Genomic DNA, 16,221 nt, shown 5'->3' on the forward strand with positions numbered 1-16,221 from the left:
AGCTAGACATGAAAAATAAGTTCTATTGGTGTAGAGTCGACCCAGGAATATATAATTAAAAGTGATTTACTGAATTTTATCAAACTACTATCACATCACAAAGAAATGATTAAGTTTTGCAATGATGAATATGTTACTTATCCTGATTAGATCATCACACATTGTGCACATGCATAAATCTGTATCCCATAAATACAGACAATCAATGTTTCAATAAAAATATTTAAAACAATGTAAATTTATCCTCAAGACATGCATATGAAATAGGTACCATTATTATCTCTATTTTACAGAAAATAAACTAAGAGAGTTACTTTGAACTGGAGAGTTCAAGTGGTTTACAAAGCTAAAAAACAGTGGAGTTGGCAATCCAACCAAGAACTAGCTTCCAAACTCTCCCTCATAGCTTTATCTTGTATATGAGAAAGAATCACCTTGTAATATAACATTTTGCAATTTACACTGTTTTATATGCAGTACTTATTAAAATTGGTTTTCATAAAAACTCAAAAAAACAGTTAATCATACTAGGTACAATAATTTCAGAAAAATACAAAAAATTATACAAAATAGAGTAGAGGCAAATGGCAATCTAGAGGTGCCCACGGAGTGTTCTTCCCACAGAAAAAGACCAGAACAAGGAATGTACAGCTAAGTACTGAAGAGAGCACCAGTGGGAGAGTGTGGGAGTGCATCAGGAGTCCAGTGATGACCCTGTGGAGTGCAAAAGCTCAGGAGGGTGGCATAGAGAGCAGAAAGAGGCAAATAGCTTTGGCTGCCACATGACTGACACCAGATCAACACAGGAGGAATTTTCCCTTGCAACAAAAAGAATCTGATCAGCCATGAACACTTCCTAGCAGTGGTCCTCCTCTTGGTTATTCCCCAACCTACCACTGCCACTGCCACAGTTGCCAGCACCATTGTCCAGTCCCAGAGCTGTTGCCTGTCTCCCCACATAGCAGTTCATCTTGCTCCCTGCCACAACCACCCATTGAGGGTCTCCTCACATCTCTCACCAGCTGCCACTCACATCTGCTGCAGCTCCCTACCTCGTAGATCCTGCCATCTGTCACCGCTGGCTGGCCACAGCTGCTACAGCTGCCACAGCCACCACAGCTGTCCATTGAGCAACTCCCACCACCCACCACTGCCCACCAGCCGCAGCTCCCCACCACATGGCTTTCACCACCCACCAGCCACAATCACCACAGCCACCCACTGCATGGCTCCCACTGCCTGCCACACATGCTGGCAGTGGCTGCCACTGCCCTTGCTGACCATGTGACTGCATTGACACAGGGAAGGTCATGAGTTGAGCCACCAGAAAGAGGTGAGTGAGCACATCACCACAACCCAGTGGCTCAACCTTCAGGGGGAATTACAATGCTCCCACAGTCATGCACACAGTGATGGAAACTACTTGTGCAGCCCACATGACTTCCTTTACCTGGGGAGGGACATGATGGGTGCAGAAACTCAGGATAGCCAAATAGAATATGTAAGAAAATTCCCAGCCACCACCAACCCATCCCCCAACCAGGAGAAGCAAGGACCAGGAGGAGTCTCTGCCTATAGGAAAAAATAAAGGGAAACCCTACCCAGGTTCACCTATTCAAGCTAAGGAGCTTTGATATATCCCAGTAAACATATCAGGGTAATGGCACACTAGTGGGGTGCCTACAAGTCTGTCCAGGATCACCCACCTCAGCCAAGGAGCAACAGAGTATCTTGCCCACATCCTCGATGACCCATTATAATGTCATTCACTTCAGCAAGAAATCACTGAGTGCCCTACTGCCTAGGGCATGGAGGCACTCACATGCAACTCTGACATTGAATACAGCCAAAGTAACCACACAGAGACTACCATACTGCACCTGCCTGGAACAATACTAAAACAACCTACCCAACAGTCAATACAAAACACATCTACAGGAGGGAGTCTCTCTCCTCAAAAGCCACTTCAGTGTAATAGAGAAAGCAATTGGTTGCCAGAAAATCACACATCAATGTAAGGATACTAGACATATGAATAAAACTAGAAAATATGACACCATGAAAGAAACACAACAATTAAAGTACCCACTCATAAGTGGGAGCTAAAAAATAAATAAATAAATACTAAAAAGAAAGAAATATACAACAATCACAATAATTCATTGAACTTCCAAAAGGAGAGAACAGAACTGAGGCCACCAGTGGTAGGAAAGTGGGAAGGGAAGTGCGGGTTAGTGAGAAATTGGTAAAGGGCCACAAAAAAATATTATAGTGTGTAATGTCGAATGTACAAATTATCCTGATTTGAGCATCACATATTGCACACAGGTATTGACAGTCAATGCTGTACCCCACAGATATGTACCATTATGTTTCAATAAATAAAATAATAATTGTGTGCCAAAAATATCTCCAAATTACAATTAAGTTAAAACAGTCATGACTGATTTTGTTGTTAAATTTAGTATAAAAAATAACAAAAATCAAAGGGAATTTAACTTCCTAGATTAGTCATACACAATTAAAATATGCTAATATAAATAAATATCTTTCAATGACTGAATATTTTTCAAGTTAAAAGAAACATATTCATTTTTAAGCACAAAGACTGATAGAATAATGTTCTATCCAAAAAAATGTTACCAGGATTCTAGATTTACAAACCATTTTGCCCTTTGTCTGAATGGGCACTAAGGGTACTTACTCAATTACATAGAAATTATTAGAGGCCTATTGCTTATTTCAGTCTTAAATTACATTCAGTAAACAAGACATATTTCCCTTGTCTAAGAATTATAACGGCAATAGCAAAATATGTAAAAACTTCAACTAATTTAGGTCTAGAATCTCTACTAAACTTAATGGTTTTCCATGCCATATAAATTCTTTCAGAAGAACAAACAAAAGCTCACCAATTTTTAGCTAGACACCTAACCCCATAAGGCGTTATGTGTGTTGATGTGTGTTTCTTCACACATCACTGTCTATTGCTATAACATATCAAACCCAGCTACCCACATTCCTTTACCTGAAAAAGAAATAACCCATGATTTCTTACCTCTATTATTAGACTAGCCAAAACCTACACAGATGTTCTAGGGACTCCCTGGAACAACTCTGCTTTACTTACATTTGTAAATGGTTAATAAATAAAAAGATAAAACTAAAAATTGTGAGAAAAGATATGCCATCATAGACTTAAAATTAACCCTTAAAATATAAGCTTCTCACAGAAATTAAGCTGTTCATATGGGTAAATTAATTGCCCTCACCTGGACTTACCAACTGACAAAAGATAAACAAATAAATATCATATTGATTGTTATATATGCTTTTATGTTATTCTATGACTTCAGAATCCTTTGGAAACAAAAAGTTTTCCTGAGCTTGACAGGAATCCCTGTTTTACAAGATTGAAGGCAAATTAAGGAACTTTTGGATTTCTTGCCTTTATTTAAGGAAACATCTATATTAAAAATAAGAGGCCATTAAAAGTGCAGAAACTCAAAAGTGAAATCTTTGGAGGAATTCAAAGAAGCTACCATTAATCGTTAGAAACAGGCCCTTGGTTCAAAAAATAAAAAAGGAACAAGAAAGAAAAAAGACAAGACAGAAAGAAAAAATTAAGATAATATTGTGTACTTTCAGGATGGCTGACTTGTAGCACCATAGCATTTAAAATGGAGTTTAGCAAAATATCTTCCTGATAGTACCCTCAATTGCACAGACAAATTGGCCACAATATTAAACCAGCACTGGTGGGTTATATTTAAAGTGTTGCTGAGGATGTTTCCAAAACACATCCTACCTGCCAGCAACTAAATTTGGTAAAACTATGAAGGTGGGATATAAGTAGTTTCCAAAAATTCTGTGGCTGTCTGAACATCTCCAAATTAATTTCACACAAATGTATCCTGCAATGGGCTATGAGGCTCAGGGTCCTAGGCAGGAGTCAAGGGCAGCTCCCTCCACCTGGAAGCATACAAGAGAGCATGCTCAGAGTCCTAGGCAGGAGCCAAGGGCAGCATCCTCTACCTGGAAGCAGGCAAGAGAGCATGCCAAAAACCCACTTCCTCACAGGTGGCCCACCACAGCCACAGCCACAGCCATGAAAGTGGCTGAATGCCACAGCAGTAGCCACAGCCACCATTCAGGCAGCTGGCCAGACACTTGACTACATTGACACAAGGAGAGTCACCAGCAGAGAATGAAAACAGAAGAGGATGTCCCTCTTCTCAAAGCCCACTCCAGAGTAATAGAAGAAGTAACTATTCTCTCAGATGACGAGACATGAACGTAGAGATACTAGAAATACAGAAACAGAAAATATGACACCACTAAAAGAATATAGTAACTCTCAAATACCAGATCCTATAGAGCAGGAAACCCTTGAAATGACTGAAAAGGAATTCTGAGCAACAACATTAAGGAAACTTATTGAGATATAAAGAGACTTTGTTAGACAACAATGAAATGAGAAAAGAAATCCAAGATATGAAGGAGAAAACTTATAAAGAGATTTATACCTTAAAAAAGAATGTAGCAGAACTAATGGAACTGAAAGATTCATTCAACAGAATAAAAAACACAATGAATAGCTTAAGTAGCAGGCTAGAGCAAGCAGAAGAAAGAATTTCTGATCTTGAAGACAGTTTTTTCTAAATTACCCAGGGAGACCAAAAAAAAAAAAAAAAAAGAAAAGAAAAAGAAATTTAAAAAATGAAGAAAATCTAAGAGAGCTAGCAGACAACCTTAAGCACACAACATCTGAATCATGGGTGTTCTAGAAGGGGAGGAGAAAGGAAAAGGCATGGGAAACATATTTGATGAAATAAGAATGAAAAACTTCCCAGGTATAGGTAGAGACACAGATCTTCAGATCCAGGAGGATCAAAGATCCCTAAACAGATTCAACCCAAAAAGATCCTCTCCAAGACATATTACAGTCAAATTGGCAAAGCTCAAAGACAAAGGGAGAATATTAAAGTACACATCAAGTTGCTTATAAGGGGGCGCCCATCAGACTAACAGCAGACTTCTCACCAGAAACTCTATAGGCCATAAGAAAATGGGATGACATGTTCAAAATACTAAAAGAAAAAAACCCTCCTAGCCAAGAATACTATACCCAGCAAGGCTATCCTTCAGAAATGAGGGTAAAATCATCTTTTTCCAGACAGACAAAAGCTGTGGGAGTTCACCACCACACGACCAGCCCTACAAGAAATTAAAAAGGTGGTCCTTGGGCATGGAGGCAGCCACACTGGAACAGGTATGTGCCACCGTGGGACTCCCAGCCCAGGCTAGCTTGTGCCACCCAGAGAGGTCCGAGAGCTGCTGGGCCCACAGGCCCTGAGCCACCCATGCTGGAACGGGTAGGCACTGCCATGGGACTCCCAGCCCAGGCCAGTCTGCACCACCCAGAGAGGCCTGAGAGATGCTGGGCCCACAGGCCCTGAGCCACCTGCACAGGAACAGGCAGGTGCTGTGCTGTGGGAACCCCACCCCAGGCAAGTCTACATGGCCAAGAAAGGCCCGACAGCCACCAGGCCCACAGGCCCCAAGCCACCCACACCAGAACAAGTAGGCGCTGTCATAGGACTCCTAGTCAAGGCCAGTCTGCACTGCTCTGAGAGGCCCAAGAGCTGGCAGGCTCAGAGTCCCTGAGCCACCCATGCCTGAACAGGTAGGCACTGCTGCGGGACTCCCACCATAGGCCAGTCTGCATCACCCAGAGAGGCCCAAGTGATGTCAGGCCAACAGGCCCCGAGGCAGCCGCACCAGAACAGGTAGGCACCACCATGGGACTCCTAGCACAGGCCAGTCCACACCACCCAGAGAGGCCTGAGAGATGTCGGGCCTACAGGTCCCGAGGCAGCTATGCCGGAACACGTAGGCACTGCCACAGGACTCCCAGCCCAGGCCAGTCTGTGCCACCCAGAGGGGCCTGAGAGCTGCTGGGCCCACAGTCCCCAAGCCACCCACACTGGAACAGGCAGGTGCTGTGCTGTGGAAACCCCAGCCCAGGCCAGTCCACATGGCCAAGAAAGGCCCAAGAGCTGACGGGCCTACAGGCCCCAAGGCACCCAAGCCAGAACAGGTAGGCACTGCCACAGGACTCCCATCCCAGGCTAGTCTGTGCCACCCAGAGAGGCCTGAGAGCTGCTAGGCCCACAGGCCCCGAGCCACCTGTGCCAGAACAGATAGGCTCTGCTGTAGGACCCCTAGCCCAGGCCAGTCTGTGCCATTGATAGAGGCCTTAGAGCCACTAGGCCCACAGGCCCTGAGCCACCCAACCTAAACAGGTAGGCACTGCCATGGGACTCCCAGCCCAGGCCAGTCCCCTTGACCCAGAGAGGCCTGAAAGCCACTGGGCCCACAGGACCCTGAACCACCCGTGCCAGAACAGGCAGGCACTTCACCACAGGACTCCCAGCCCAGGCCAGTCACCACAGCCCAGAGAGGCCCAAGCTGCTGGCCTGCAGTCCCTGAGGCAGCCATGCCAAATGGGCAGTCCCTGCAGGATCCTAGCCAGACATGTGTCGAAGGAGTGGACAGTGGAATCCCCTGCCACATTGAATAAACACCAAAGGAAAGATACCAGAAATATGAAAAATCAAGAAAGTATGACACCACCAAAGAAAAATAATAACTCTCAAGCTCAAGATCCTATAGAACAGGAAGTCCTTGAAATGACCAACAAGGAATTTCAAGAAATAATTCTAAGGAAACTAAATGAAATACAAGAAAACTCAGTTAGACAACACAATGAAATGAGAAAAAGTATACAGTACCTGAAAGAAGAAATATACAAAGAAATCAATTCTCTGAAAAAGAATGTAGTAGAGCTTGAGAAGCTGAAGGAATCATTCAATGAAATAGAAAACACAACAGAGAGGTTAGCCAGCAGACTACAACAAGCAGAAGAGAAAATTTCTGACCTTTAAGATGGGCTGTTCAATATAACACAAGCAGACAAAAAAAAGAACAAGAAAAAAGAATTTAAAAACTTGAAGAAAATCTAAAAGACATAACACACAACCTTAAGTGCTCAAATATCTGAATCATGGGTATTCCAGAGGGAAAGGAAAAAGGAAATGGAACTGAATACATATTCAACGAAATAATGGCAGAAAACTTCCCAGGTATACGGAAAGAAAGAGATCTTCAGATTCAGGAGGCTCAAAGATCCCCAAATGTACTCAACCCAGAAAGGTCCCCTCCAAGACATGTTATAGTAAAACTGGCAAAACTCAAAGACAAAGAGAGAATCTTAAAAGCTTCAAGAGAGATGTGTCAAGTCACCTATTAAGGAGCCCCAATCAGACTAATATCAGAATTTTCATCGGAAATCCTAAAAGCCAGAAAAGGATGGGATGATATATTCAAAATACTAAAAGACAAAAGTTTCCAGACAAGAATACTTTACTCAGCAAGGGTATTCTCCCAAAATGAATAACAAATAGTACATTTCTAAGACAAACAAAAATTGTGGGAGTTCACTACCACATGACCAGCCTTATAAGAAATTCTCAAGGGAGTACTGGGCTTGGTACTGGGAAAACAACCACCACTGCCATAAATACTCAAGAAAGAACAAAACCCATTAGTAAAATAAAAATGCTAACAATAAAGAGGAAAAAAATTTTATTTACCACCTAAAAAACCAACAAACACAGAAGACAAACAGTAAATCAGAAAGAAAGGGAAAAAGATATTTAAGACATCCGGACAAAAATCAATACAGTGCTAGAAGTAAATCAAGACCTTTCAATAACACTCTCAACGTAAATGATTAAATTCCCCACTCAAAAGACACAGACTGACTGGATTAAAAAGGTGGACCCAACTATATGCTGCCTTCAAGAGACTTACCTCACCTGTAAAGACACACATAGATTCAGTGAAAACTTGGAAAAAGATATACCATGCAAATAGAAATGAAGAACGAGCTGGAGTAGCTATTCTTATATCAGGTAAAATAGACTTTAAACCAAAACTAGAACAATGATAAAGAAGGCCACTATATAAGGATAAAAGGAATTATCCATTAAGAAGACATAACAATCATAAATATATACGCACCCAACATCAGAGCAGCCAGACTTATAAAGCAAACTCTATTAGACCTAAAGAAGGAAATAGACGCTAATACCATAATAGCAGGGGACCTGAACACCCCACTGTCAATATTGGACAGATCATCTAGGCAAAGAATCAGCAGAGAAACCCAAGATCTTAACAACACTCTAGACCAATTGGACTTGGCAGATATCTACAGAACATTCCATCCAACAACCTCAGAATATTCATTCTTCTCATCAGCACATGGATCATTCTTCAGGATAGATCACATGTTAGGTCACAAATCAAGTCTCAACAAATTCAAAAAAATTGGAATTATCCCATGTATTTTTTCAGACCACAATGGATAAAAATTAGAAATCAATAACAAATGAAATTCTGGAAATATTAACTACCCTACCCCAATCATTATATGTATCAAAACATCGGATTGTACCCCATAAGTATGTACAATTACAATGGGTCAATTAAAATAAATTACTTAATTTTGAAAAGATATCCAAATATAGAATTGGTTCCACTTTCTGAGAATCCAATCTAGAGTGAACACCCACTTCCTTTTGATCCTCCCCCAAATCACACAAATGAAGCCCAAATCCTGCAATAAGCTCTTCTCATACCCTCTTACTGAGATGATTCTCCCTGATGTATGTTATACCTGCAATGGATAATAAACCCAAGTTGTTCAACTAGAAATATGTTCTTGGTGGTCTATGACTAAGGGACATTTACATTCAAAAGCATTATTGAGAAAGATTAGGGAAAACCAAAATAAATAGAAGAATATACCATATTAATGGATTGGAAGACTTCAAATTTTAAAGATATTGATTCTCCCCAAATTGAGAAGTCACAATAAAAATGCCAAGGCTTTTATGTGAACATTGGGAATACAATTCTAAAATTTATATAGAAACGCAATGGGGCATGAATTGTCAAGGCAGTCTTGATGAAGAACAGAGCTGGAACACCAATTTTACCATATATTAAGACCTATTATAAAATTAGAACAATTAAGACAGTATGGTATCATTGCAAGAATAAGCAGCCTGACCAATGGAACAACATGGAGAATACAGAAACAAACCCACACATATTTGATCACCTGATTTACGACAAATGTGACACTACAGTGTTATGATGAAAGGGTGATTTTTTTCAGTAATGATACTTGTTTAATTGAAGATTGGTATGGTATTTTATCATTTACCACATGGTAAAAAAGTAATGAATAATGACCTCTTACCTCACATCATACTCTAAAATAAGTTCCAGATGATTTTTATATCTCAAAATAAAAGATAAAACAGTAAATCTTTTTGGAAGAAAATATACAAAAAACCCTCTATGACCTTGGTGTAGGCAGAGATTTCCCAAAAAGATGGCCAAAAATGAACTAACCAGAAAAGAAATTAATTGATACATTGAACTATATGATGACTAAGAAGTTCTGTTCATTGAAATAGAACATTAAGATAGTGAAAAGGCAACCCACCTATGAGAGAAGACATTTGCAATACACACATTTGACAAAAGACTTGTATCCATAAAGTAGAAAAGCTCTACAAGTCAGCAGGAAAAGACAGCCAGCCCAGTTGAAAAAAATGTGCAAAACACTTGAACAGGCACTTCACAAAAGAGGATATCCAAATGGATAATAAACAGATAAAAAGGAGCTTGATTTCATTTGTCATCAGTGAAAAGTAAATAAAAACCACCATACCACACCACTACACCACCCACCAAAATAGTTATGATGGAAAAGAAAGAAAATACCAAGTATTGGTTAAGATGGGGAGAAACCAGAATGTTCATTCTCTGCTTATAGGAAAACAGGTAACGGGTCATGGTATAACCACTTCTGAAAACTCCTTGATAGTAGCTGAAGGTATGCATAACCTATAATCCAGAAATCACAGTCCTAGATATCCAGTGGAAGTGCATGCCAAGGTTTCTGAAAAGACATGTACTATAACATTCATAGCAGCACTATCTTTCCAGAAACTGGAAACTACCCCAATGCCCATGAACAATAGAACAGATTAAAAAAATATTCTGACATGTTCACAAAATAGAATACTATTACAGTAAGGACAATGAATGATTGACAGCTACAAGGAACAATATGAATAAATCTCACAAACATAATATTAAGTGAAAGATGCTAGACACAAAAATAATAGTACTGCATGTTTCCAATTATACAGAGTTCAAAAATAGGCAAAATAAATATATGGTCTTAAAACTTAAGATGGTGTTTACCCTTGAGGCATAGGGGGTGTTCTAATAAGTGGAAAGAGGTATAAGGCAGACTTCTGGTTGCTGGTAATGTTCTGTTTGTTGACTAGTTGCTGGTTACACAAATATGTCCAATTTGTGAAAATTTGTTGATCTGTCTTCTTATAACTTATGCACTTTTCTACAGAAATGTAATATTTCAACAAAATTAGGGGAAAAAGAAGATTGGAAGAAATATTCTAAAATACTGACAGTAAATATCTCTGGTTTGTGGGAACATGGATATTTATAAAATTTTTTTGACATGTTCCTGTATATTCCTACTTAATAATCAGGTCATGTTATTTGAGTATGAATAAAATATTGCTTGAAAAATGAATTGAGTCTAAGTGATCATTATGATTTTAGATATAAAGGAATAAATACTATTAGCAATTTGGGTATAACTACCATGATGTTATATCCATACAACATCATCCAGGAATGAGATTTTACATATGAGGGGTCTTCAAAAAGTTCATGGAAAGATTCATATTATCTTCTAATTCCATTTTTCAACAAACTTTTCGAAGTACCCTTGTATGTGAACTTTCTGTGTATTTATACTATCCCTTTGAGTAAAAACCCTTTTTGAAAAATTTTATATATTTTCTGGGTTCATAACTCTATAATAGATGCTTATCTGCCTTCTTAAACGAAAGTTAACTTTTATTGATTAGTCTAGGTCATTAATCATTATACTATACAGTGAAGAATTTGAGGACAATTAGAACATCTAGAGCTTTCTGTGCATTTCTTTCTCTCTCTCTCTCTTTTTTTTTTTTGCAACTGGTGAGTCAAGAGGATCATATCCTTTTGACTTTATTGTTTCAACACCACGCTCTAACCAGCTGAGCTGTCCAACTAGCCATAGAGCTTTTTGTCCTTGTACTGGATGCCCTAACACAACTATAAATTTTAATTCTGTCAACTTTGAATATTGTTTCCATTTCCGTCCCTTTGAAGTGTCTACCAATTATGACTGCTTGCTGTTGTCTTTTGCTGACTTCTAGCATCTTCCATCCTTCTTAATTTTCTGCCATTAATATCCATTGGCCTGGGAAAATAAATGGCCAGTCTTGTTTGAAAAGTGGTTTTAAAAAAGTTAAGTACGAGTAAAGAAAAAGATCCACAACAATATGCCAGAATGCCTACAATTGAACAGAATGTCTTTTCAGAGGTTAGATGCTGCCATTCAATGTTGTTTTTCTTTATTAGATGGGGTGGAAGGGGGGTAGTAGGAAGTTCAGCTTAGGATAAACTGTGAGCTGAGTTTCAGGGGAAAAGATGTACAGTATCTGTTTTCACTTACAACTAGAGACATTAAAAATCCTGAGTTTGCCCCTAGGAAGCACCTAAGACTAGGAACATGAAGCCCTTCGGGGGAAGGGGAAAGACCAGGGAGAGGGACCTCATCAGTTGTGACATTATTCACACTTTGGTAGAAGCTCTGAAGATGGCGCACTTTCCACAAGATTCTCCCAAGGAACAATCAGCTCACAAACCACACATTTCTACCTTGTAGAATATTTGCGTAAACATTGATCTTTTTAGCGCAGTTTGACCAAATCCTTGTTCTTGAACAACCTACTTTGCTATGGCAGAAAACACCTGGAATGTAGAAAATGTCAGAGGTGAGTGTCCGGCCCTCACGTGTGAAGATAGTGGCCTCTGATGGAATTCCGGGGCACAGGATGACTGAATGTAACAGTATTCATTACCATCAAGAATTTAAGGAAGGATTTCAATTGTGTTTGCAGATAGCAATCCTATATAAATTTCTTCTCTTCCCAATGCTCCACTGAATTCCTTGACAGCTGGGGCTAGGATTACAGCTATGCTTCAGCCCAACTACTTTGGAAGCACTCCCAGAAAATAAAGCACCTGACCCCTCCTCCTGGCCAGTGTTTGTATTATGCCTCCCCAAACACATATGTGCACTTGCAAACATACACATACATGAACAACCCCCTGAATGATCAGACCCTGTACTGGTGTTGCCATTCCCACCCTGTGGGGCCCCAACCAGTTCTGACATACTGGATTTCATGCAAAACAGGAAATCCAATTCTTCCTGTCCAGTCACCTAAATCCTCATCTCCCACCCATCCTAACACACTCTGGCTCTAGCCACCCTGGCTGACTGTCTGTTATGCAAATTTATTTTGTACTTTCATGCACTTTCCTGTTGCTGTTCCCTCGGGCTAGAACACCTTTATAACACTTCCCATTCTTTTCATCACTTAGAGGTCAACTCCTTGATAACCGCCCCCAATCCAAGACACCCCAAACTAAGCTGTAATTCATTGCTTGCTCCTTCTGTGTTTGTACCATGTTAATCCGCCCTCCATTAGAGCACTGTTTCGTGTTTAATAAATAGAGCTAAATACTCCTTGAAGGTCAGATGGTGTGAGAGAAAGTACTTATGCTTGAGATTCTGACAGACCTGGGTTCACTTTTTGCAGCCTGACTTTGGACAGAAAAGTTCACCTCCCTAACTCAGTTTCTTCATATGTAAAATGAGGACCATGAAGAGTAGCTACATTATAGCTAGGACTAAATTATTTAATATGAGGAATGTAAAAGCACCAGAATCAGTGCCTGACACATAGTAAGTATTCCATAAGGGTTAGCTTTCATTATTATTACCATTGTTTGCACCTACTCCAGAATGTAATCTCCATACGGAAAGAGATAATCATTAAGTTTGTCCTCTGATGTACCCCTAATACCCAACACTGAGCCTAACATGTAGCATATGCTCAAGAAACATCTGTTGAGTGGGTGGGATGCACTAATAAATCCGTAAAATAATTCCCATTATCCCCCCTCCCCCTCCTCTTCCTTGAACGCTCTACTGCCTGTTAGCATGGTGCTTTTTACCCCACAGAAAAACTTCAAGGGGAACGTCATTGAACAATCCCCCACCCAGACCCCTTTGCTTTATCTCTGTTACCCTCTTTCTTGAATTCTCTTTCCTAACAAGTTCTAGTCCTGCAACAACCACTTCAACCAGTCTCGCCTGCCCGTGAGAGGTGGGGGTGGGGGGCGGGAGTGGAAGACAGAACAGGGCGTGGCCACACGTCACAGAGCCTGACTGCGCCTGCGTAGGCTGCGGCAAACCTGAACACTGAGGCTTGCGGTCATTGCTGGCTAGTGCTTGTGGAAAAGATCGCTTTTCTCACCAGCTCTCACTTCTTAGCCGCCCAGCTCCCCGGGTCTCGGGCTTCCACTTTGTGCCGAGACGCCACCACATCTACCGGTCTCTCTGCAACGGATCGCTGACCTCACCGTGCCCGCTCCTGTCTCCTGGAATCATGTCTCTGGTAAGCCAGAATGCGCGCTACGGCAGCGCAGAGACCACTGCAGATTACAGCGACGGCCGGGGTGAAATGCAGGCTACTAACGCCTCCGGGCCCCCCACCTCCTTGCTAGTCCCCGATGCCCCCCGGGGCCCGCAGGAGCCAATAGACCCACAGGGTGCCAGCGCTTCCCTGGCTGCGCAGGACTCGAATGACCTCGAGATCCTGATTGACGAGCAGTCCCGACGTTTGGGGGCGCTCAAGGTCCACGACCCTCTAGAAGATAGGTCGATTGCTTTGATGAATTTCATGAGAATGAAAAGTCAAACCGAGGGGTCTATCCAGCAGTCAGAGATGCTGGAGTTTCTCAGAGAATACTCAGGTCAGTTCCCTGAGATCCTCAGACGAGCCTCTGCACACCTGGATCGGGTCTATGGGTTGAACCTGAGGGTTCTTGACCCCCAGGCTGACACCTACAACCTAATCAGCAAACGGGGTCCCCAGAATACTGATCGGATAGCAGAGTCCCTGGACATGCCAAAGGCAGGTCTTCTGGCCCTGGTCCTAGGCCACATTCTTCTTAATGGCAACCGAGCAAGAGAGGCCTCCATTTGGGACCTGCTGCTAAAGGCTGATGTCTTGGATGAGTCTCAGAGGATCAACAACCTCTTTGGGAACACAAGGAACCTCCTCACTACTGACTTTGTACGCATGCGCTTCTTGGAGTACTGGCCAGTGTATGGCACTAATCCCCTCGAATTTGAGTTCTTGTGGGGTTCTAGAGCCCACAGGGAAATCACAAAGATGGAAGCCCTGAAGTTTGTGGCAGAGGCCCATGGTGAAGAACCCTGGAGATGGCCAGAAGAATATAACAAGGCCCTGGAAGCTGACAAAGCCAAAGAAAGAAACCAGGCTGCTGGCTTAGAGTTCTGGTCAGAGGACATAATGAATGATAAGGCAAATGATTTGGTCCAGTTGGCCATTAATGTCACTGAGGAGCTGCTGCCCATACATCAGGATGAGCTATTGGCTCACACTGGCAAAGAATTCGAGGATGTGTTCCCGAATATCCTCAGTCGAGCTACTCTAATCCTTGACCTGTTCTATGGGTTCTCTCTGATTGAGGTTGATACCAGTGAGCACATCTACCTCCTTGTCCAGCAGCCAGAATCAGAAGAAGAGCAATTGATGCTAGAGAGCCTGGGGAGACCCACTCAAGAATATGTGATGCCGATCCTGGGTTTGATCTTCCTGATGGGCAACCGTGTCAAAGAGGCCAACGTCTGGAACTTGCTTCGGAGATTCAGTGTGGATGTAGGGAGAAAGCATGCCATCACCTGTAAGCTTATGAGACAGCGTTACCTGGAATGCAGGCCACTATCCTACTCTAATCCAGTTGAATATGAGCTTCTATGGGGTCCTCGAGCTCACCTTGAAACCACCAAAATGAAAGCCTTGGAGTACATGGCAAAGCTCTACAGAAAGCGACCACAGGACTGGCCAGAGCAATATAGGGAGGCTGTGGAAGATGAGGACGCCAGAGCCAGATCAGAGGCAACTGCCATGTTCTTCTTTGGCTCCATGTAAAGTCTGGGGAAGATGTATCACTTTCGTTGAATGACATCAGTAAAAGAGACATTGGGGAAATGGGCACTGGGGCCCCAAATCCAAAGTTGGGGAAGGTTGGGGTGGGGCGTATACATTGTGATTGCAGTCTGTGTTCCACTTCTAATATTTCCTTTCATTTAACGTACCCTTGAATCATGATCAGTGTTTAGAAATGAAATTGCTTATTTACCATCCTTGACTTGTTTCAGTATAAAAGTTCAGATACCTGTGTAAAATGTATTGGCAATATTTATATGTTTGAATTAATCAGTAAAATGATCTGACACAGGAGTTAAATAACAATAACAACACACACATGCACGCACACACACCAAAAACAAACACAAAACGATTAATCTGTGGTTGCCCTCTCTTTGTGTCTATTGTTGCATTAAAAAAAAAAGACTGCCATTTACTTGTATTTGCTTTGCTGTTCCAGAGTGCAGTAAAAAGTTAAAGCATAATTAGATACTATGCTTATGCACTCATTTATTTTATAAATATTTATTAAGCACCTGCCATGCTCTGAGCACAGTGCTATATGCTGGAACTATATGGGTGAATAAGACCCAACTGGGTCCCAGGGCTTAAGGGGGAGGAGTCCCATGGAAGTAAAACAGCAATTATATTAAGCTGTGGCAAGTGATAATAGGGGTAAGCTCAGAGTGCTGTGGGAGTCCGCAGGAATAACTCCCAACTTTAAGTGCTGGGAGGGGTGGTGGAGAAGGCCATAGGATCCATGAAGTTCTGGGGAAGGTGCAGGGGTGTCAAGCAAGGGATGAGTGGGGGAGTGGTCAGAGGTGGTGGTGGGGAGGATGATGTGGTATGGAGGGCTGGGGACACATGTGCTTTAGTGACATCTACTTTGAGCCCTGAGGTTGGGGAGAAGGAGGGAGGGACTGCTCCTGAAGACAGGGGCAGTGTGTAAAATGCCTTCAGGGGATTTGAA

The 16,221-nt window shown here is 41.8% G+C and overlaps 1 protein-coding gene across 1 annotated transcript; it reads left to right on the forward strand.

The window, feature by feature from the left end:
• The first annotated feature begins 13,679 nt into the window (after positions 1-13,679).
• On the forward strand, positions 13,680-15,492 carry MAGEE2 (MAGE family member E2). The gene has a single exon (XM_063084381.1). The coding sequence runs from the start codon at positions 13,680-13,682 to the stop codon at positions 15,249-15,251; it is 1,572 nt and encodes a 523-aa protein (XP_062940451.1). The 3' UTR covers positions 15,252-15,492.
• The last annotated feature ends 729 nt before the right edge of the window (positions 15,493-16,221 follow it).

Source organism: Cynocephalus volans, chromosome X (assembly GCF_027409185.1).
Source record: "Cynocephalus volans isolate mCynVol1 chromosome X, mCynVol1.pri, whole genome shotgun sequence".
Classification (NCBI taxonomy): Eukaryota; Metazoa; Chordata; class Mammalia; order Dermoptera; family Cynocephalidae; genus Cynocephalus; species Cynocephalus volans.

Bases quoted from the DNA above. Each gene is read 5' to 3' on its own strand.
- MAGEE2 (XM_063084381.1), top strand. From the start codon at position 13,680: ATGTCTCTGGTAAGCCAGAATGCGCGCTACGGCAGCGCAGAGACCACT.